The sequence below is a fragment of the Nuphar pumila genome, chromosome 8 (assembly GCF_984573655.1).
Source record: "Nuphar pumila chromosome 8, dmNupPumi1.hap1.1, whole genome shotgun sequence".
In the NCBI taxonomy this organism is placed as follows: Eukaryota; Viridiplantae; Streptophyta; class Magnoliopsida; order Nymphaeales; family Nymphaeaceae; genus Nuphar; species Nuphar pumila.
The window spans coordinates 106414816-106437899 of record NC_143256.1 but is presented as its reverse complement, the minus strand read 5'-3'; the positions used below and the strand labels follow the sequence as shown (position 1 = coordinate 106437899).

Genomic DNA, 23084 nt, shown 5'->3' with positions numbered 1-23084 from the left:
AATATACTAAACTCGTGAAAGAAATTTCATATATTTACAAGGTTTCTCTAAATCAAGCATCCATTTAACTACAAATAATTAAATATACATGAATAATTAAAATGCATGCACTTACCATTGCAGAAGTTGAATGTATGCATGAGTCACTTATTATCTTTAATTAGGTTTTCTTCTTTAGATAATGCATGTCATGGCTATCTAAATGCATAATCATTTTAGGTTTCAGTTCTTAGCTCTGTGGGTAATAACACAGGCTTAAACTTGGATTGAGGCCATGGCGTAGGCAATGTTTTCATACAATTATGGCTTTGGCCTAGTCGAGCACCTTTCACCAGTCCTGTGGGTAAGGGACGAGCGTATCAAGAGAGCGCTCCCAACACCGTCATCCCAATGCATCAATTTTCCACTCATGAGTTTCTATCTTCTACACTGCAGTCTATTGTAAAGGTTTCTCCTATCTCCGTGGTTGGGGAGGAGCAACCTTTTATACTTAAAACATTTTTCGTGAAGCCAAAAGTACTGATTGTCCTCTCCTTGCAAGCATCGATCTTTAGTGTTACATGTTTAAACTTTTTTTAAATTAATTACTTTTCATGCAACACTCACATATGAATCCACTTAAGGAATTCAGCCTCTTCAGGGCCCATAGATGCACATTTTGAAACATATGGTTTCAGTATGATTGCACATGCCATTCTTTTATTTCAAACTTAAACATATATATAACATAAAGCATTAAGTTTCTTAACATCTAAATGCATCCAATCATTCACATCATCATATATACATGCCATTCATATTAAAACAGCATGCACAAATCATTAACAATCGCATTTGATTCAAAGCAGACTCTATTCGTCTCATTTATTAGTGAAAGGCCACGAAAGCAAGCTAGTGCATCAGCACATTAATCAATGCATGCCTCATAATTGGCATATAGTTCCCTGTTAAAAACTAATTTTTAATAGTCCATAACTTTATGGTGTTCATTTGCAAAAGCACACACGAAAATACATAGGATTCACAAGTATATGCTAACCGGGTCTTGAACCGGTTTAAAACTTGTAAAAACTCAATTATGTCCTACTGTTATAGAGGTTAAAAAAAACTTTCATTTATTTGATAAAGCTAAAATTTTTACAGATGACAGGTAATTTTATCAGCTTTTTGATGCCACAAACCGTTCGCAAAAATTCCTTCAGACGAGAGAGATACAACTGGTTTAGTGCACGCCTACACTTTTCTGTTCCGACTATTACAATCGGTCAGAAATAAAGTGTTTGCCAAGGTATTCCCAACCAAAAGTATTTTTTGATTCGGAAAGAAATGAAAGCTAAATCCCATATTCGTCGAACTTTTTGAGATCCTGGATCAGATCGATGAGACAACCTACTATGTGGTGCTACCTCCATAATACGTGCAAATCTACAACATATTTCACATATCCATGTTAACGAAATACATTCATGAATTGTCGCACGTCATTCAATACGAGGACGTTCGAGAGGACCTAACTATTAAAGAAAGACTGGTGGAGATCATTGACCAATGAGAACAAGTGTTGAGGACAAAAGTCATTCCTCTAGTCAAAGTTCGATGGCAACACCATGGGATCGAGGAATATACTTGAGAACCAGAATCAAGTATATAGGAAAAATACCCTGACCTGTTTGAATAGTTCTAGTCATTGTATTTTCGAGGACAAAACCCTTTTAAGAAGGGTAAGATGTAAAATTCACGAATTTTCTGGATTTTTCAAAAGTGATACGAGATTATTCCTGGTATTTTTATGAGAAATTCATCAACCGTGAATAAATCGATGAACTTTTGGATGTTAAAAAGAGGTATCTAGTTTATACTAACTCTTTATGGATATGGATCTCGGTAGGGGATCCACAAAGATCATCCCTCCATCTTAAACCCAGTTCCAACTATACATTTAAAAATACGAAACACCTGCTGAATTTTCTCAGTTTGATATATTTGGATTCAGTGTATGCTCCAAATCTGAAGTAACCTCACAACAAGGACTAAATCCATTTAATGGACCCAGTTTGGATACAAAATAATTTAGAAACGGATCTCTAGAGAGATTCGAATCACTCAAAACCTGATAGACATAAGATTGGATCTGTTAGAGTGATCCAACCTCAAACCTGAATTTGGATCCAAATGAGAACCATATTAAACATTATGAGTCCTATAATCGGTTCAGAAAGTTGAATGGTTTATCAAATACGAAAACATAGTTATATATATATATATATATATATATATATATATATATATATATATATATATATATATATATATATATATATATATATATATATATATATATAACTATGCATACATATATATCAAACTACGTTGATACTCATATTTGGATCCAGGATCCAAACAAGACCCAAAATGGGTCTTGCATAAGATAATGTAGGGTCTGGGTCCATTAGGATGCAGACCAATGAAGAACAAGCCCATATATATATATATATATATATATTGGATCAAGTTGGGTCCAATTGGACCCAACCCCCTTAAACCAACCCCTTAAAGGTGGTTTGGACTTGGGTTGGACTCAATCGGATCCAACCTAGGTCCACACCCTGACCCGTCCCCTACTTACCAAGGGATGGACTGGGGTTGGATCCAGGATCCAAATGGATCCAACCCAGATCCAGCACCCACCAACCCCCAAATTTTTTTATATAAAACCCCCTTACGGGTTCTTTCTCATCGCCTCCCTCACTCTCAGATCTCTCTCTCTCTCAAATTTCTCTCTCCCTCTCCGTCTCCCTCCTGACCTCCTCTCCTTCATGTGCTGCCAGCGGGGAGCACTGCTGCCACCCACCGGACTCCGATGAGTCCTCCTCCTTTCCCCTTCTTCTTCTTCTACTTTTCTCAGAGACATGCTGCTGCTACTACCTTTGGGTGGCCGGCTAGTGGGGGGCTGACACCACCCCCCTCTTTCTCTCCTTCGCCTTATTGTTGCCGACGACAGTTGGGGCAGAAGTGGCTACCGCTGCTGCTGTCAGCCACTGTCGCCGACAGTGGCCTATCCCCTGGGGTTCTGCCCTTATCGAAGAAGGGCCATGGTGGCGCCGCTTGCGCTGCCGTCGCCCCTGAAGCCAAGCTCAGCTCGATCTCCTTTTGACTGAGGACTGAGCCTAGCTCGGTCCGTACATCGTGCCCTTTCCCCTCTCTAATTTTTTCTTTCGACAACAACAGCAGTTGTTGCCTCTCGACCTTTTCAACTGAGCTGAGCTCGGTTCTTTTGAATTCAGGACTAAGACTGGCTCGTCCGGGGCTGCCCACAGTAGCCATGGCTGGCTACTGCTTCCGGCAGTGGCCCAGCCACCCCCCATACCTTCCTGGCCCACTGCTGCCTAAGCAATGCAAAAAGTCGACCAAGAAGTAAAGAAAGATTCCCTTAGCTCCAGTGTTGAAGATGCTAGCCAAGAATGAATTCCCACTCCTTAGCTCCAACAGCTCGTGGATGGACCAACCAAGGTCGATGTCTGGCCGTTTTCAAGGGAAGTTCACACATGATCTAAGACTCCGATGAGGTGAATTGAAAGGGGTGACACACCACACGTTCAAATTCAAGGGTGATTTCAGCTCAGCATCAAAGTAGAAGATAGATCCCTCCTTTCTTCATGTCTAAGGGAAGAGGAGCCAACGTCCTCCTTTTTGGGGCTTAGGGTTGCTGCCCCCTGGACCTAATAAGAGGGATCTAGGGTCTAATAGCTAGTTGGAGGCCCAATTAGCTTTCCTGGTTCCCAGCAGCTATTTTCAGGAACCCAAGTAGATTTAAACAACAAAATTCATAGACATCCAAATCCAAAATAAAAATCTACCCAAATAAACCATTATAGCCTCTAGTAGCCTAAATGGATCCTAACATACTATTGGAACTCGACCAGGTTATATGGAGGAAATCTAGAAAAACAAAAATGTTAGAATTTTAAACTACAAAATTACCATAAATCCTAAATATTTTTTCAAATGCTAAAAAAAAATTAAACAAAAATAATATCTAAAAATGCTAAAATAAATTCTAAAAGCTTCAAAATACTAAAAATGATGTTTTTGTCCTGCAGTGTTGATTTAAACTTGGTGTGTGCTTCGCTTGTGTGTCCAGTTTGATGGTACTTCTTTCCCGAATATGTCTTAATCATGTCCTCCTCAAGATCTCCAAGATGGGTTGCATCACTGGCTCTAGACTGACCCAATTTTTTATTTTTTTCAATTCAACGTCATTAAAGTTGTTGCTTTTTAACAACAGGAAAGTTCATCAATCTTCATCTTCAATATAGTGATAGTAAACCCTTACATTTTCTAGATTCATATAACTTAACCTAATGACTCAAACCAATTTTTATGAAGTACTTAACATTAAAATCTTAAGCAATGAGTACACTTATAATACAAAACAAACATATACTGGAAGCATGACAAAAACAATCAATAATACAATATTAAACGGGAAAATGCACAATCATATGGCCATCAAATACAAAAAAATTATAGAATACAAATGCAAACATGACAATGTTAGGCAATTGTTTCCGTGATTGCATTGAACAATCCACACACACATGCAAATGGTGATGTTATTGCATTATGAATAGTACATCACATTCAAAAGTTACAAGTGTTTCAACTTCATAGTTTTCAAAACATCAACAACATGTACAAATGAAATAATGAATTATCAATAAATTCTACAAAATAAAGCCAACAACAAAAAAAAAATATTTATAAGAAATGATACAGCCATGAAAAGCTCATCAAAATCTCATAGGGATAGGCCAAAACATTCTATAAGAAAATTTAGATGCATATCTTACAAGAAAAACCCATAAAAAAACTCACAAAAGTAGGTTGACAATATTTCACAAAAAAAAAAAGTTAGACAATGATGGGATGAAACAATGTACAATAACTTCAAACAAAAACATCAAAATCCATTGGGCAAAAGTGCAAAACACCGACCAAAGGGGAACAGTGGTCAGAAAAACACACTGGAACAATTGATGTCACCATGGCCGAAAAACTTATCTGGAAAAATGCCAAGGGGTGCAGTGACACGGAACCACCAGAGAGCTCTTCCTCGGGAACTCTTGTGTAACCGATCAAAAAATGACTTTTTAAATTATGCTTTTATACAAAAAGGAGTTTCTACAAAAGCAAAGTTTCATGGGAAATGAGTTCAGCTTGAATTATAAAGACATGCAAGTTGTGAGTGAATTATAAAGGCATGTGAGTATATTGTTGGTGGCCTGAGTGTTTTACTCGCAAAAGAGTTGTGCTGAAAACTTGATTTTAGTTGAGAAATTAACACATTAGAGAGTTCCGCTAAGAGCAAATGAGTGACTCGCTGTTTAGATTTAAAAGGTGAAACTCATATCCGTATAAAAGTAGAGTTTTGTTTTTCTGTGTAATCAAAACCATATGGATATGTTATCATGACTCTCAATCCAGACTTTCACTGTTTAGATGCCAAGGCGTATCTCAGTTACGGTTTTAGTTGAACTTTCACAAGAAAAGAGTTTTGCAAAAGGGTAATGAAAGGGAAAGCTGTTTTCTTATGTTTAGACGGAATGGTAAAATCTTCATAAATATTCCTATATTCAGCAGAAATCCAATGAGTTTGTATTCGGGAAATATTACGATATCTGGCAGCTATGTTGTAAATTAACATTATTATTAGATTTTTCATAAATTAAAAAAAAATCTAAAGAAAACAAAATGAGGGAAATATTTTGATATCTGACAGCTATGTTGTAAATTAACATTATTATTAGATTTTTCATAAATTAAAAAAAAAATCTAAAGAAAACAAAATAAGCCCTTTATTGAATTCTGAACCCATGTACCCTGCGTCAAACCTCAAATATATTTTGCCCGAGTTCGAGTTATGGCTCAACTCAAAGGAGCCGAGCTGGGTGGCTCGTTCGGCTCGTTTAGCTACAAGCGAGCCTCCAACGGCTATGCGTGTGCCGGGGGTCGGGAACTCGGCGATCCGAACGGTGTACTACGGCGAGGAATCGTCTCCCTAAACGCGGGATGTCTGAAAATTCCCGTTTTGGCGAACACGTCGCCCATCACCCACAGGAAGAGAGAGAGAGAGAGTAACGGTCTCTCTCTCTGGCGTATGTGCGGCCGTTGGTGGGAGGGGCGAATTTAACGGCGTTATTTTCTTCGGTTGGGGGGTTGGGGCTGCAGGTCTCTCCCCACCTCTCCCCTGTCCTCGCGATGGTCTGGACACCGCTCGACGATGCAGCTTCTTCCCCACCGAATCCGCCGGGGCCGCTCCTGTTAATACAACCACACCACCCTGCGATGCTCCAGTTTTGACCGTCCCTCTCCCTCTCTCTAACTCTCCTCTCTCGCCTTCCTTGCTCTCGTCTTTCCCATCCCGGTGACCTCTCTCTCTCTCTCTCTCTCTCTCTCTCTCTCTGAGATTTTTTGAAAGTTTTGATCTTTTTGGTTTCGAATTGAGCTGCATTTCGATCGGAAATGGTGGAATTGAGGGGTTTATTTTATATTCTGTTATCTGATTGTTTGTGTTTCTTTTGAAAATGAAGTGTCTGCGTTGGTTCCATGCAGCATTACGGTTGGAAATGGCGGGATTTTAGGGTTTCTTTTATATTTTTCTTCTTTATTCTGTAAGCTGCTTTTGTAAGGCAACTAATTTTCTAGTATGGCTTGCGGATTGATCCGAGCGGCATTTTACGTTGAACTAGGCTTTTTTATTTTATTTTTTTCCTTTACCTTTTGCCTTCTGTTTTTGGTTTCGTGATGTTTTGAAAGTGAAAGGTGTGGAAGGTTTGATTTTCTAGATTTTTTTATGGTTGACTTTTAGGTTAAATTTAGTCCCAATTGGATCAGAAATGGATGAATTGGGGCCTTCTTTCTTTCTTCCTTTTCAAACTTTTTTTTAATTTGAAAAAAATAAGAGGAATGCTTGATGTAGTCTTCGTCTGAATTGTGATTCTTCTCTTTTTCTCTATACAAAATGATGAAATTTCTTTAAGAGACAAAAATATAGAGGATTTGAGATATTTTCAATTGACTTTTGATTTTTGTTTTCCTTAAGCCAAGCTAATTTCTGCACATCTTGATTGGATATGGTGGATTTATCATTTTTTTCATTCGTTTAATCTGTTTTTTACACTACTATTATTTATAATAAGCAAGGATGCGATGCGTTCTTTATATGGATTAATATTTTTCAATTTTATCTTTCGTTTTTCAAATTCAGGTTCTTTTTTTGCTTTTCTCAAATTGTTCTCTCATATAAAGGCTTGGTTTCTCTCACATCATTACATGGAAGTCATTGAGATCGACCTTTTCTTTTTTCTTTGGATTTTCCTTGGTTATTGTTTGATTTATGAGTTCTTTAGTTAATGACACCGAAAATTTGAATGTAATTGCATCATTGTTCATTGATTGCCAATGTAGTGAAAGTTGGGTGGGAAGCGACAGCTTAGAAAGGCGGGGACTTCAATTATCGGGCGCAGACTTTTTATTCTTCTTCTTCTTTCATACTTCCTAATCAGAAGATTGAGGGTGGTGTCATAAATATTGGAGGCCTCATTTCTGGTTCTAATCATGGAGGTGTTCACTTGTTTCTTCTCGTGGAATGCCACTACTTTTTCTGCATAATGCCTGATAACTTTGTTGGATCATGTGCCAGTAGAATCCTTCTCTGCTGGGGTTGTCAATCAGCATCCTTGCAATTCCTGGATCAGCTGCATTTCTTTGAAGTGAAATTATTTTGAGGAGGAATCCTCCCTCTTTTGAGAACACTATGAATCCCCAAGTAGCTAATCCCTCCTTTCCCAATCATCTTAACATTTCGCTGGAAGATGGGGAAACTGGAAGCCCAAAGGTTGGTGTGCCTAGAGTTTGTAGCCCCAGAGTTGTCAGCCCAATGGCTGCTAGTCCGAGAATCGGTAGCCCCAGAATGGTTGCTAACGGCAACATTTTTGAACCAACTGCTTCAAGAAGATATGCCAATGCAGGTTTTCATTTTTATTATTTGCTATATATATAAAAAAAAATTCTTACTTCTTTTCTCTTGTTGGCCAGCCGAAGGTCAGTTCCCAATGCCATGATATCCATTCTAATTTCATACAGAAATTTTCTTAATTCACAGTGATGGGGACCAATGCTAAGCAGAGGGCAGAAGTAGTGGAATGGTTGAATGGAATGTTTCATGCATTGAGAATTCCAGCAGATGCTTCTGAAGAAGATTTGAGAAGACGCTTGGTTGATGGGACAGTCTTATGTGGCATTATGAAGAAACTGAATCCTGGCTTTGTCTTGGAGGTTGAATTTGTGCTTATATTTGGTTTTAGTTTATTTACAGACCACGATTTCCGTGCTTTCCATTTGAACTTGTATGAGTTTTGGTATCTGTCCACCATTTTAAACTTATCACTCTTCAAAAGTTTCCCCTTATTGTTATTCCTAGTTGAAAACATCTCCTTGGTTGAACATGACATGTCTGCTTGTTAATGTATTTGGTAATGCAGGGGAATATAAATGTGGTACCAGAGTCTTCAAGAGGTCTTGATTCTCCACGGGTTGTTGCTCTCTCTGCCAAGCAGCGGTCTGAGAATGTTAAGAAATTTCTTTTGGCATTTGACGAACTTGGGTTACCAAAGTTTGAACCTTTGGATTTAGAACAGGCATTATGGACTTTAGCCCTTTCTCTTCATGGTTTCATGTATCCTCTTAGATCATGATATGGGTATCTCTGGTTTTTGTTTGCTCATTTTTACTTGCTGTATTTGTGCAGGGACCAATCACCGCTGTTGTGGAGTGCCTTCTGAGCCTTAAGGATCACTTCACCTCTGAAGGTAATGCAGAATCTATCCTTCCTTTATCACATCACATTTGATTATATGATGTTATCCTCTTACTTGTGGTTATTTTATGGATGCTTTAGCGAAAGGTTGTGGCCAGCTGCAGAGAAAGACACTTTCAGAAGTAGAAGGTTCCTTGGTTGAAGGTGGTCATGGAGACCAAGCTAATGGACAGAGTTTGCTACCCAATGCAGAAGAAAGGCAAAAGAATTATTCAGATTCAAGATTTCAGAATCTTCTGAAAGGTCCTGTCATGTCAGGTATGGCATTGTAGCTAAAAATATCATTTGTCTGTACAGCTGATGGACCACCAAGTGATTCTGCTAACCCATGGTTTCCAAAAGTAACGCTTACTAGTTCCTTGGTAATAATTTAATATTGCTGAGCCCCAACTTCTTTGCTCCCAATGCTGCACAAAGGAATGAAACCAACTCAAGATTTTTCTTTTTTTCCCCAAAATATATGTTTCAGGTAAAATTGCAGTCAAGTAGTTTGCAAACCCATCTCAACTATTATCCTATCTGATATGGGCCATCATTGGAAATCATCCTGGTAGTTAATTTGAGCTTTCCATAGTTAGTGGTTAACTAAGATATTGATTTGAGACCACTTTGGGTTATATAGGCCAGATTCAATACTGGATATCTGGCAGTGATCTGTCTCGACTTGATAATTGATTGGGGGGATATGGGCTGATGACAGAACAAATAAACAGGTATATGGAAGTGAGAAATGGGAGCCAAGCAGGTTCCGGCTGAGCAGATGTTTCTTGTCTCTGGGTCCAGAGCTGACTCATTTTGCTAAAATAGAAATCTTATAAACAGATACAGTATGGTAATTTTACATGTTTAAAAAACTGTAGCTGTACATGGATCTGGACCAGACCTTTATCCAGTTGAAAAGGGAAACATCATTGTTGGTCCCACAGCTCATGGAACTTTGTAATCTGGCACTCATATGGTGCTTAACATTTATAGCTTTAATTTGTTGTGATTAATCCCTGATTATGATGAAGTTGGCTTAATTGTAGTCTCTGTTATTGGCTATTGTGCTGCTAAAATGCTACTGCCTTTTAGAAACAAAATTTATGATAATGCAAGATGTCTGAGTGAGATAAGCACTTAGACTGATCATAGTGTGCTACAGGCTTTCATGTTTTCACTGCCTATTTGAAAACCGGTGCATATGCATTATGTGCTGCCAGGACATCCTGCCTGTGACAAGTGCAACCTGTTCACTGTTTTGCCGAATTGCCCATGAACCATTCCCATGCTGCACATGGGTATCATGACTGAGAATCCCCCATATGCAGCAAGAACCCCAATGCAGAAATGTGTGCACCAAAATAGTGCACATTTCTATTCTGTGACCTTGGTTGTTTCAAAATGAAACCCAAGTTGGAACATGTTTCATGTTCATGGTTTTCATTTCATAACTGTACAAGTAACACTATATATAGGTTTTGGCAAAATAAATTTAGGAAAAATGCTAGTATGCTACACCTTGCTGATTCTCACAGAATTCTTTACTTTTTTTTAACCATAGGATCATAAACTACCAATAAGATAAAACCCCATACTAGTTTCTTCCTTAAAGTTCCTATCCAAAACACACATTTCATACTACTCTATAGCTTTCAAGGATACCTGTTTAAAAGACCGTTTCTTCATGGAAATCGTGAAGTCATTATAGGTTAATCTCTGGTGAACTAAGCAATATCATCAATTCTTTATACTTTTTATAATTTTTAACTAATCATCAATTGAGATTGATTCTCTAGTTTCATTGGAATATGTAATACTTATGATGCATTACTTTTTATTTATTTGGGTCAGATTATCTGTTCGAAACAGATTGCTTCTACAGGACCTTTATTTTTTTCGCCATGTCGCCATATGCATGAGTTATTTTTCCTTGAAAATGGCACACTGCTATTTCTTTATCCTACAGTAACTTCGTGGTTAAATTAGAATGTGATTTTTTTTCTCTCCCTTCCTTTTTTTCTTCTTGAAAATTATTCTGCAGAACCATCTTCAGCATTTCTACATCATGTTGCACAAAAGTCCATTGAAGTTTTTCAACCAAATGAAGGGCGACATTCAGAAGTTCCTGCAATGAAGAGCTCTGGAATGATGAACCTGAATAGTTTGGATGTAAGTTTTTGCATTTGTTTATCTGGAATAAACATGAAGATTGGCAGAGGATATTGTTTCTGTGAGTGATCCATCTTTTCCTTTTTCGATTAATTTTTTTTTTTATACTTTTTGCAGAATGCCCCAACTCAGTCCCTTTTAAGTCTTGTAAATGCAATTCTAGGAGAAAAGCAGTACGGGGAAGTTCCTCCGGTATGCTTGTGAAAGCAAACAATGTTTCTATCAAGATATTGATTGATACATTTTATCTTGTACTATTTTCTTATGCAGGACTAGATATTAATTATAACATAAAATTATAGAAGTTCCCTGAAGTTAACAATCTGTTGATTGTGTTTCAGCGAATAGAAATTTTGTTGAGAAAGGTTATGCAAGAGATTGAAAGGCGGTTGTCAACTCAAGGGGAACATATAAAAAAGGTATAGTTTCTAACTTCAGTTTTACTCAATCTAGGATGATTTTGAAGGTCCCAGATTTGTGTTACGGCTTTGGTCTTATACTTTCACTTCTGCAGCTAAAACTTGCCCTTAAAGAGGTCCTTGCACGTGAAGAAAGGTTGGTTTCCAGAGCTGGTGTGCTTGAGACTCTTGCCACCGGGACAAGTGAGGAAATTAAGGTATATATTGAATGACTGCAGATATAATCTGGTTCTATTTTGATGACAATAAATTGTCTTGCATGTTTCTCATCATACCTTTATGTTGTACTCCCATCGTTTGAGAAGCGCCTGTTTTTCATTTGCAGATTGTCACCGGCCAGCTTCAGAAGATAAAGGTGCATTCTTGTTCTGTTTTATTTATTATGTGAGAGAAAAAAAATTGTATGGATATTTTTTACGCTGCAAGCACTTCTGGTTTTGGTCCAACATGTTCAGGGCCTTTTTTTTTTTGGCATTCTGTCGGTGCTGTCCTCCTTGATATTGTGTTTACAATATTAATTTGTACTTGGTTTTTTCATGTATAAATTGATAAATCTGCAGCAGAATAGCTTCCTTGATATGATGATCAACCCACTAATATCATCTCCTATGTACCTTCGGCAATAATGTTACTACTTGCTGATAGTACAAAAAGGTTGTACCATCGTATCACTTTTAACCAACAACTAACATCTGGTGTTTTCAGACAGAGAAAAACAATATGGAGGAGAAGAGGAAAAATGAGGGGCAGGATGTGCTTAGACTGATGAAGGAGAAAGAAGAGATTGAGCTTGCAATTTCATCTTTGAATCAAGAACTTGAATCAACTAAAAAGACATATGAACAGCGTTGCTTGCACTTAGAAACAGAAGGCAAAGAGACTATACATGAATTAGGGGAGAAAATGAAGCAACTTGAATGCAGCCTAGAAGAGTCTACAAGAAAATCAGAAGCGCTCAAGGCACTTTCAGAATCAAGAGCTCAGAACTGGAAATTAAAAGAACTTGGCTACCAAAGGTTCATGGACAACCAGCTCCAGGCCCTTGGGGTAAGACTTGCAGCCCTTCCCTAACCAGTTCTTTAAAACATTTGTACTGTGATGCACTGAAAAACACTGTACTAGAAACTGGTACCTGTGATTTATTAGGACTTGAGGTTGGCTTCTCAAGCTGCAAAGAAGGAAATTGTTGATGCACGGAGGGGCTGGTTGGAAGAAATTAGTAGCCTAGGTATGAATTCTTTTACATGGCTTTTTATCATATGAAAAATTGTTCTGTAACATTCTCAAATTTCAGTTTCTATGGTTTTTATTTTGTGCAGATTTAAATCTCAAAGCATTGGCAGATGCAGCACAGAATTATCGTCTCGTTCTTGATGAAAATAGAAGGCTATATAATGAAGTTCAAGACTTAAAAGGTGCTTGTTCTTTTCATCACAATAATATTAAGATGCAGTTTGTATCTTTGATAGTTTTTTAATTTTGGATTTACTTTGGAATATAGGAAATATTAGGGTATATTGTAGAGTGAGGCCATTCCTTCCTGGTGAAGCTGCAAAGCAAAGCATTGTAGAATATATTGGGGAAGATGGTGAATTGAATGTCTCAAATCCTTCCAAACCAGGAAAAGATGGCCAGCGCATGTTCAGGTTCAACAAGGTCTTTGGTCCAAGGGTTACTCAAGGTTTGTGTTTCTGACATCCATTATTGGAACATTCTCTTCTACTTGTTCTTTTTTCAGCCACGATGGGTAGCTCGTATGGTGTAAAATATCTGTGGAAAATTTTTCAGATACATTTGGATGACAAAAGTTCCCTCTTAACATATTCTGGTGTCAGGTTAATTGTCACAGTGTTCATATTGTCCTCAAGAAGCAAGCGAACTTGAACTATTTTTTTTTTTTCCTGTATTTTCTTGGAAGAAGGTGAATGCATGGTTTTTTGCCAAAGTAGTCTTGGTTGAATTCTCTTAGATATCAATGATGTAATTGTTTGAAACGTTTTATGAATCTGAGATGTTCCTTATATAATATTTTTTTAAGCGACTCATGAAAATCATGACCAGTTGGTTTAAGATGAATCCCTTCTAATTCTGGATGGTCTGTCAATTAGGTCAGAATGACCAACAATTGAAACACTATGTCACAGGGACTCTCCAACTAGGTGCCGCACCCGCACCCGATGTGGTCAACCTGACCCTGGGTGCAATCAACGCACCTAGGGTCATTTATGTCCAACTTTTGGACTTTATATATATATATATATATATATATATATATATATATATATATATATATATATATATATATAATTTTTAATATTTTCCCCGCACCCAAGTTTTTTGAAAGTGCTGCACCCCCGCACCCGCATCCATGTGACATAGTTTAAACACTAATTGCAACTGACAAATGCTGAATGTGTCTGCGTTCTGCTTTTGTTTCATTAGAGAGCACACCAGCACCCACTCAGCACAGTCAGAACTTCCACCTTATTTTCAATTTCTGTTTGTTCTAGGGGCATGTGAAAGAAAAAAGAGAAGAGCATAATCTTCATTTTTTGTGCTTCATATTCCACTTATTTGTTTATTCAACCCCATTTGCTGTTTTGCAGAGCAGGTATTTATGGACACACAACCGCTTATACGGTCTATTCTTGATGGCTTCAATGTCTGCATTTTTGCATATGGTCAAACTGGTTCAGGAAAAACCTTTACAATGGTATGCATTTCATTACTAAATTTGGTTTTAGCTTTCACCAAGTCTTTTAATTTTCACAAATGCATCTCATTATTGCATAAAAGTTTTAAAAATTGCTATTAGATTCTATTTGTTTCATTGTATGTCTCGTGTTTTCATCAGAGTGGACCAGATTCACCTACGGAGGAGACATGGGGAGTCAACTATCGAGCACTAAATGATCTTTTCCTCATTTCCCAGAAAAGAAAAACTACTTATGCATATGAAGTTGCAGTTCAGATGATTGAAATATACAATGAACAAGTGCGTGATCTACTCACAAGTGATGGTGCTCAGAAGAAATATCCTTTTATAAATTCCATGTCATGTGATACATGTCCCATTCTTACCTATTCCAAGTTCTTTTAGGTGGAAGTGGTATTTGAATCTCTTATCTATTTTGTAATCTTTCGTAGTTGGTCTGATTTCTGTGGGGCTTCATATTCTTTACTTTTTTCTTATGTTTTACGCTTTTTTTAGCCAAGAATGCAGCTGGGAGTTGGCTTCCTTCCATTAATCTCAAACTATGTACAAACATAAGAACATATGTACAAGAAAATACAAAATCATCAAAAGTATACAAGAATCAAATGAATCATAACTGTATGCCACACTCCCGTGTGACCTCCCAGTTACTTTGGTTTGTTTTTGTATATAAGCAGGCAGTGTTGCTTGATATCTTTGTCTTGGCTCCACCTATAATTTTAATAATTTGGTGATTCCTTTTATGGATAATTTGTGTAAGAAACATTTCCTTAACTTGCGTACACTTGGGGTTTCGAACATATCACAACACAATGGATTGAGTGTCCCTGATGCAAGCATGCACCCTGTTAATTCAACTGCAGATGTGCTTGCACTGATGGATATAGGCCAGATGAACAGGGCTGTAAGTTCAACTGCTATGAATCAGAGAAGTAGCCGTTCACACAGGTTTCACTTCATGACCAGTATCTGTGTGGGTGGATGGGTGATTTTCCTTTTTTTTTTCCTTTTCTCTATTGGTCTGTAAGGGGGAAGCATAAATTGTTTTCATTAGACCGGAATTTACATGTATGTTTTTATTTTTGGCATTCGTTTGCAGTGTCCTTACAGTACATGTTCGAGGTACCGACTTGGAGACTGGTGTTCTTTTACGTGGATCACTTCATCTGGTAGATCTTGCTGGGAGTGAAAGGGTTGATCGCTCTGAAGCTACAGGTGACAGGCTTAAGGAAGCGCAATATATCAACAAATCCCTGTCTGCTCTAGGAGATGTTATATATGCTCTAGCTCAAAAGAGTCCTCATATACCATATAGGAACAGCAAGCTTACTCAAATCCTGCAGGGTTCCCTAGGTATTCTCATAATGATTTGAGTTGTGTTCACTATGATTTAGCAATGCATGCACTTTCAGTGATAGCTATTTTGAATTAATAAACAACAATTTATTTATATGAGATTCACATTCTATTTTATTTTTTTTCTCTTTGGTAGGTGGTCAAGCCAAGACTCTCATGTTTGTGCAACTGAATCCTGACATTGGGTCATATTCCGAGTCTATGAGCACTTTGAAGTTTGCTGAAAGGGTATCGGGCATTGAGTTAGGGGCTGCAAAGAGCAACAAAGAGGGCAAAGATGTTAGAGATTTAATGGAACAGGTTTATTTCTTTAGTTTATTTTATTTTCGTGTTTTTTGTTTTGATGGGTTATTTTCTTGCTTTTGCAAACCACATTTTTTCATTTCTTTTTTATCATTTCATCTTCTTAACATGCAACCAGATCTATTTTAATCTCACATGATTGTGTGCAACATTCTATGAAAAGTTAATCTATGATTCCCCTTATCACTGGGTTGCAGAATTTAGCCTTTTATTTTATTTTTTTATTCTTCCTATTGGTACTAAACCATTTTGTGTGTGTGTGTGTGTGTCCTTAATATGAAATGGTTTAAATCTTTAACTGCCAAATGGAATCTTTTTCTATGCTTGAGGACAATATCATCTTAACATTTTAGAACAATGTGTAACCTGCCCCTCTTAAATTTTGTTTATTGCAGGTGGCACAACTGAAAGAGCTGGTTGCAAGGAAGGATGCAGAGATTGAACGGTTACAGTTGCTCAAAGATCATAGGCCACGATCCCCTGAGGGCACCACAGAGAAGCGGAGCACAAACTCTCCAAAGTCTGTTTCATCTGTTTCATCACCAAGGTCTGCTTCATCTCCAAAGTCTGCCCCATCTATGTCTCCTAATAGGCCAGCCGTAGGAGGCTCTGTTAATCCGAGTCGAAGATCTTCCACTGGAAAAGTAAACAGGCTTCTGTCAAGTTCTTCTGTATGTGATGCAGCTACAGGGCACAGGAAAGCAGTTTCTGATTTGGATAATTGTTCTGAGTACAGTGACAGGCATTTGGAGGCCGATTCTCAGCAATCCTTTGATGACTTCAGACACCAGATGGAATACTGCCAACAACCGAAACATGTTGGTATGGATTCAAGCCAAAACACTCAAGCAGCTGACGTTGAACTTTTGGGATTTGGAGATGGAGATTCAGAGGAGAGGTTGAGTGACATATCTGATGGTGGTCTCTCTATGGGTACGGAGACTGATGGATCGATTTCTAGCATAGTGGAGATGACCCTTTTTCCAGAAGCAGCTAAAAATTCAAATAATGTGGAGAAACGGTAAAAACATTAAACACTTGTTGCTTTAGTTTCATTCAAACTGGTCTCAATTTCAAAAGGACTGCAGCCTTTTGAATATGAATCTGATTGTTCTAAAGAACAACCAGCATACACAAATTTGATATTTTTCAGTGACATTGGACTGGACATCTTGTGAATGTGTCTTAAATGAAAAAAATGGCAGTGTAAAACGTGTGACTCCAAACCTATATATTGGAAGAATTTTAGCATATTTAGTTTGAATTTGTTATTTTTGTCTTTCTTCTAGAAATGAATAGCATGTGTTCGGATGCGAGGTAGATGGTTTAGCAATGTTTCTTCTTGCTTACCATGAAATTTCATTTTGCAGACACTCAAGAGATGACCCTCTCAATAAAAAGGGAACATCTCGCTGACTGAAAGTGGATGTGATCAGGGTTATCTGCTAAGTGGCAAAAGAGCTTTGTATCTAGTTTAGACATAGTAGGCCAGTTCTGATTTCTTTCACCAGCTGCTGATTAGAATATTTTTTTTCTTTTTCTTGTTTGTGACATGTTGGAAACAACGATTTACTTGACACCTTTGTTATGATTCACAGAATGATTTTTATGCTTAAATGATCATTGTGACTTGTAGATGATTCAGAACATAATTCTTGAGATTTCCTATTTTAATTGCAGGCCAAAAGCCCCATCACGTGTTGTTCGTCCACCACCAAAATCAGGACCAGTAATATCATCTCGGCCACAATCTGGAACCAAGGATTCCTTGAAGGCATCAACAGGTATGTTTGATTTCTGATGAAGATATTTCTTCTTTTTATGCCTTTTTTGATCTGTCTTGTTTTTCAGGTTTGCGAAAATCAGTTGTAAGCCAGACATCATCATCAACAACAACAATAGCAACAAAGTCTTCTTCTAAAAGATGGCAATGATGGGTGATATTTCATTGGTGGCCTGGTGAGATAAACCTTGTTTGCAACAGCATGTCGATTCAACGACACAACTTAAGCCATATGATTAGCAAATGCTGAAGATGGTGGTATATCCCTTCACAGCCTACTTATTAATGTTTTGAGGCCAAAGCATCCCATTTTGAAGTCTTGTAACCTATATGTCTCATGTATTGATTTGTGCAAAAGCACTTGTAAATTCATCCTGCATTTTCTGATTTCTCTTAATCTTTCCTTCTTCTTTTTTCAATGAAGGGCTGCTTTACTATCCTGCTTCTATGAGAATCCCTGTTCTTGCCAGAGCCTGACGCTGATCACACATCCCCATTGTTCTTAGATGTGGGATACGTCAGTGATTCATCTCCCTATGTTCCTGTATTTTCTCTTTATTTTGTTCTATAATCATGTATTTTTTGCTAAATTAGCAGCTGTTAGGATTAACATTATCAGATGTATACAAAATATTCTGCATTCCGAAAATGTTCTGCTACTTTAAGGTGCATTTATCAGTGATTATCTTCATTTCTATGCTTGCATTATTAGTTTCATTTTCTAGGTGTACTGACATGTAAGTTCTATTGATTCTATTTATTATACAAAAATCAGATTGTTGGGAGTATCCTTCAGTTCTTATGTAGAAATGTGGCAAGATTGGCTCTTAAATCGTTACTTTGGTTTTTGTCTCCGTTGAGTTGGCTGCAATCACAGGCCGACATGTTTTGGTTGGCCAATTATACATGTGAAATCTAGGTGGATTTGTGGTGTCGGATTTCCAGCAGGACTTAGCTGGTTCTGGTTGGACCATTGGATCTTGTATGATCAAATTCAACCTGTGTGGTAATCTTATCATACAGGAGCCTGTGTGTGTGTGTGTGTGTGTGTGTGTGTGTGTGTGCACGTGCAGGCACGCTCGCTCATGTCTAAGCCAAGTGAAAACCAGGTTCTCATCGGTCATGGCTGGGATGGTGTGAACTCAGTTGGGCCTAATGCAGGCCTCTACCAATAAAATCCCTGAGGCCCACTGTGCTCCCCGGCAATATTCTCAGCTTAATTTGGCAAAAGATGCACACACCAGGAATTAAACTCCTTACATCCTTCAACTTGGAAGATTTTAAGCCTAACCACCTAGCCAGGTTGCAGAGCCCTTGGGGATTCAACCTGTTCCAACTTCTAACCCGAAAAATGGTTGCATTTTTTATTGTAAAAGCATAGTGGGGTCTTCTTTTTTTGACAGTCTAGCTGGGTTTAGGCAGACCCCCCCCCCATTCGTTATTATTCAACTTACCATTGGGGTTTTGAACCTGCAACGTCCCACCACAGGAAGACGTGCACTGACAGCTCCTACTAACCACGCGGAGCCCCCAGTTGGTAAGCATAGAGGGGTTTTGATTAAGCTTGATCAGCAGTTATTATGAAGTACCACGAACAACGAGTTGACTCTAACTAAGATGCAACCGAGCTCCATTTACGACCGTCACATTTTTCTTTCAAGAAGCATATTTTGGTTGGTGGAGTGCACTTAAAGCGTGCTCTCAAACCATTTTGTTGCAATAATGGACACAAACTTAGACAACCAGTGGGACTTACGCAGCGGTACCTTGACAAAGCTTTTGTACTCTCATTAACTAGTTTGGGTTGGATCCAACAAAGATCTAAAATCTACCTGTAGAGCGTGTTTGATGCGCTGGACCGTCCTGGCGTGTTTGTCCAGGATACAAGAGTCCCACCCAGCAAGCACCCCTAGCCCTAGGGTGCGACTCTTGCGTCCAGATGCCCCCTTAAAAAAATCAACTGGTAGGGACAAAGCAGTCCCACTTTGCCCCTGCAGTTTAAAAGCGGGGCAACACCTGCACGGGAACCACGATGTCCTTGCTTGGAATTGTCCCGTGAATCAAACGGTGCCATAGTAACACATAGGAACCGTACCCTTGCTAATTCACCCAATTCCAATTGAAAGAATGATCTGGTCACTCAAATTACGATTTCACGCATACACGAAAAGACAAGGAAAATAACTCATCATAGAAAACGAACAAACAAAATGAGAGACGAAATAGCAAGCTGGCTCTCTACAATGGTGTATTATATTTGTTTTTTGAAAGAAAACATTCCATTTATTGGCGTTGTAGCATAAAACTGCAGTATTCAAAAGGGACGAAATGTCACCCTAATGCCAAACAAAACAAAGCAGTACAATTGAACGGCAAAAGATAAACCGAGAAATCCCCACCACCTTCATGGACGTTCAAAACATAGAAGATCTATCCAATTTAGATCTGAATCCGGACAGAACGCTGTCTAAGCTCCCATTGGATCATGTCAAGAACGGCTCTCATTGCTTTTAGGCGTCCGTCAAAAGTTTTGTTCATTCCTCTCAAGCCAAACGCACCTCCAAGCGATCAACAGCCAGCAGCGCCTCACAAGAACCCAATTTGATCCTTTCCGAAGGAATTCCTTTGCCATAATTAAATCCCTAAAAGAGAGGTTATTGGCAATTTGTCCGCCTGTCTCACCCTACACCAAAAAATATAAATCAGTCAATGAATTTGCAGTCTATAAATAAATGTTTGATTGTCTCCTCACTTGATCCACATCCAACATTTGCTAGCTAAATGAAAACCCCTTGATTGCAAAAACCAATCTATTTTAACCGTCCTGCAAAATTAGCCATGCGAAGGTGGAGCCTCTCACTAGGAAGACCCCCACTCCAAAGGGCCGGCCCCCTTGGGTAGGAAGCATATTGAATATGAACATAATGCTCTATAGCAGGACTTTACCTGAAACCGTCCAACGGTGGAAAGCCTCCAATTGATTCTATCCTCCTCCTAGTCCCTGAGATGAATTTGGGAAGAGAGGGAAAGAAAGAATTGGAGTCCACAAGTAGCCTATGTTGTGGGAGATCTACGATAATCGAAACACCAACCCTCATTTTTCGACCACATTGGCAACTGAACTGTTCGAAAATAGGTTCAGGAAACGAACCCTCAATGCTTGATTCTCTACCCAAACATCCCACCAAAAACTTACAGAGTACCATAAGTCCACCTTACTGAATTCCATAAAAAACCAACAAAATTGTTGAGATGCCCTTTCAAAACCCTGATTCGTTCTTCCATCTTGGGTCCTGTCCTGCAGCCATTTTCAAGGCCACCCATTTAGCCCATACTTTTCCTTGACAATTGGCCACCAAGCCTTCTTTTGTGCAAATAACCCACCATCACCATTTAACCATAAAAGCCATGTTTAGCCCGGTGTTGGTGTATAATCCCAAACCTCCAATTTTTGTGGGCAACGAGACCGATTGCCAACTGAGCAAGCTACTAGATGTACCCTCCTTCCTACCATCACATAAGAATTTTTGAAAGGATTTTTGCAATTCTTTGGCCATTTTTTTAGGCATCACAAAAACAAGCATAAGGTGCTGAGCAATCGTAGCCAATACATATTTCACCAAAGTGATCCTTCCCGCAATAGAAAAAAGTTTGACCACCACATGTCTAGTCCCTATCCTCCACCCCCGCTCAATATCGATCCCCAGACACACCTCTATACATAGGAATGCCCAAGTATTTAAGAGGTGATTTCTCTTTGCCACATTCAAGCACACAAGAAACAAAGTTCTTAAAAGTCCCACTATTATCAGTGAAAGTGTTGGGTTGGGAACCGGATCCGCCCATGATGGGCATGATCCGGAACCGCCCACTTTTCCTTTCATAAGGGATTCTCTCTAATAACGTGAGAGACAGAGAGAGGAAAGCACACAGAGTGAGAGAGGCTGTGTGGTTGCTGAAAACAAAAGTGGAATACGGTGCACAGTGTGTGCACAGAAGCAAAGGGAAGAAGACATTTGGGAGAATTTGGACTCGTGGGAATCATTGTTCTCTCCAAGTGAGGGCACACATCCATTGAGCAAAAGCGAGCATCATCGATCCGCTGTTTTTTTTTTGCTTCCGCAACAACAAAAAGGTATGATATGATTCCTACTCTTCAGAAAGTGATGACCTTACTCTTCTCTCCATTTATTTGTAACCCCGCCAACTCTGAAAAACATCGTAGAACCAACCAAAAGTATATGACATTTTTCCAAAAATAAGGATATCATCAGAAGAAAGGAGGTGCAAAAATTTTGAAAGACCAAGAAGCTTAATCCCTTTAAACAAACCTTGTTCACATGCATTATTCATGAGGCAAGAGAATCCCTGCATAACCATGATAAATAAAAGATGAGACAGTGGGTCTCCTTGCCTAAGACCTCTAGATGGTTAAAAAACTCGCCCCTTTCACCATTAATGTTACACGGCAATAGAAGCCGAGAAGAGAATGGCTCTTAACCATGCTGTCCATTTATCTCTAAATCCCCAACATCTAAATAAAAAAGATCATTTGATGGATTCAAATGCCTTGAGCAGGTCAATCTTGAGAAGAAAAGCTTTCTGTTTAGAGACGTGAATAAAATGAATAGCCTCGTGCCAAAACCACAGTCATGCAATCTTCTTTTTCCAATAGAAAAGCACATTGTGTTAGGAAAAATAGCCTATGAAAGAACCCTTTTCAGTCTATTGCTAAGGGCCTTAGTGAGCAATTTCTGGGTGGTGTTTAGTAGTAAAATTGGTCTAAAGTTTGTGATGTCGTTGCTGCCTTGTTCGAGATAAGAATAAGAAAAGATTGGCTCCATCTACTAGGCGCCTTCCCATTTTTATGAAAATCTCCAAAAGCTTCCATCAAATCCATCTTACATGATTCTCAGGTGGCCTTAAAAAACTCAATGGGGGAAGCCATTCGGGCTTGGCGATTTCAGGAAAGGTAGCTCCCACACCACCAATTCAATTTCCTCTAGTGAGACGGGGTGTTATATCGTAAATGTCAGTCATGTAGAGTGTTTCGATATCTCCATGGAATGATAATTACTATTCCTTAATGTAAACTACAGGAGATGTGGAATATATGTTCCACAAGTGAGTGAGATAGCAGCACTTGCAGTTTGGTCTCACGGTTCTGTCCTCGTCACAGTGCGAACATCAGAAAGGGTCTTGAACTTGGCTCCACATTTCTGCATTATAAAACCTGTAGAACTCTCTGCAAGCCCAAGTATGCAACAACATAGGACGAGGAAGTCCCTATTTAGAACCATCAGGCAGCCTAAATGACTGGCGCCAACTGCATGCCAGTGATTTAAAAAAAAAAGTTTTTTCCAAACAAAAGGAACCAATCAAGAGGGTGAATTCCGATGCCAAAAATAGTGTGGGCGTCTGTTTCATCCCCCTTTCATATGAAAGGGGCCACATTTCGTATGAAAAAGGGCTTTCTTT

The 23084-nt window shown here is 38.7% G+C and overlaps 1 protein-coding gene across 1 annotated transcript; it reads left to right on the top strand.

Annotated features, from left to right (window-relative positions):
• The first annotated feature begins 7939 nt into the window (after positions 1-7939).
• LOC149830136 (kinesin-like protein KIN-14J) lies at positions 7940-16848 on the top strand. The gene is made up of 20 exons (XM_090015389.1): positions 7940-8030; positions 8165-8337; positions 8544-8699; positions 8810-8870; positions 8960-9136; positions 10902-11029; positions 11147-11221; positions 11371-11448; positions 11544-11645; positions 11774-11803; positions 12154-12495; positions 12595-12676; positions 12768-12863; positions 12950-13129; positions 14055-14161; positions 14303-14468; positions 15028-15112; positions 15264-15517; positions 15657-15820; positions 16219-16848. The coding sequence occupies exons 1-20, from the start codon at positions 7940-7942 to the stop codon at positions 16846-16848; spliced, it is 3177 nt and encodes a 1058-aa protein (XP_089871515.1).
• Positions 16849-23084: the final 6236 nt, after the last annotated feature.

Excerpts from the sequence above, each read along its gene's own strand:
- LOC149830136 (XM_090015389.1), top strand. The coding sequence starts at position 7,940 with ATGGCTGCTAGTCCGAGAATCGGTAGCCCCAGAATGGTTGCTAACGGC. Across the intron at positions 9,137-10,901 it reads GAAAGGTCCTGTCATGTCAG|AACCATCTTCAGCATTTCTA; the intron begins GTATGGCATTGT and ends ATTATTCTGCAG. Across the intron at positions 14,162-14,302 it reads CAGGAAAAACCTTTACAATG|AGTGGACCAGATTCACCTAC; the intron begins GTATGCATTTCA and ends TGTTTTCATCAG.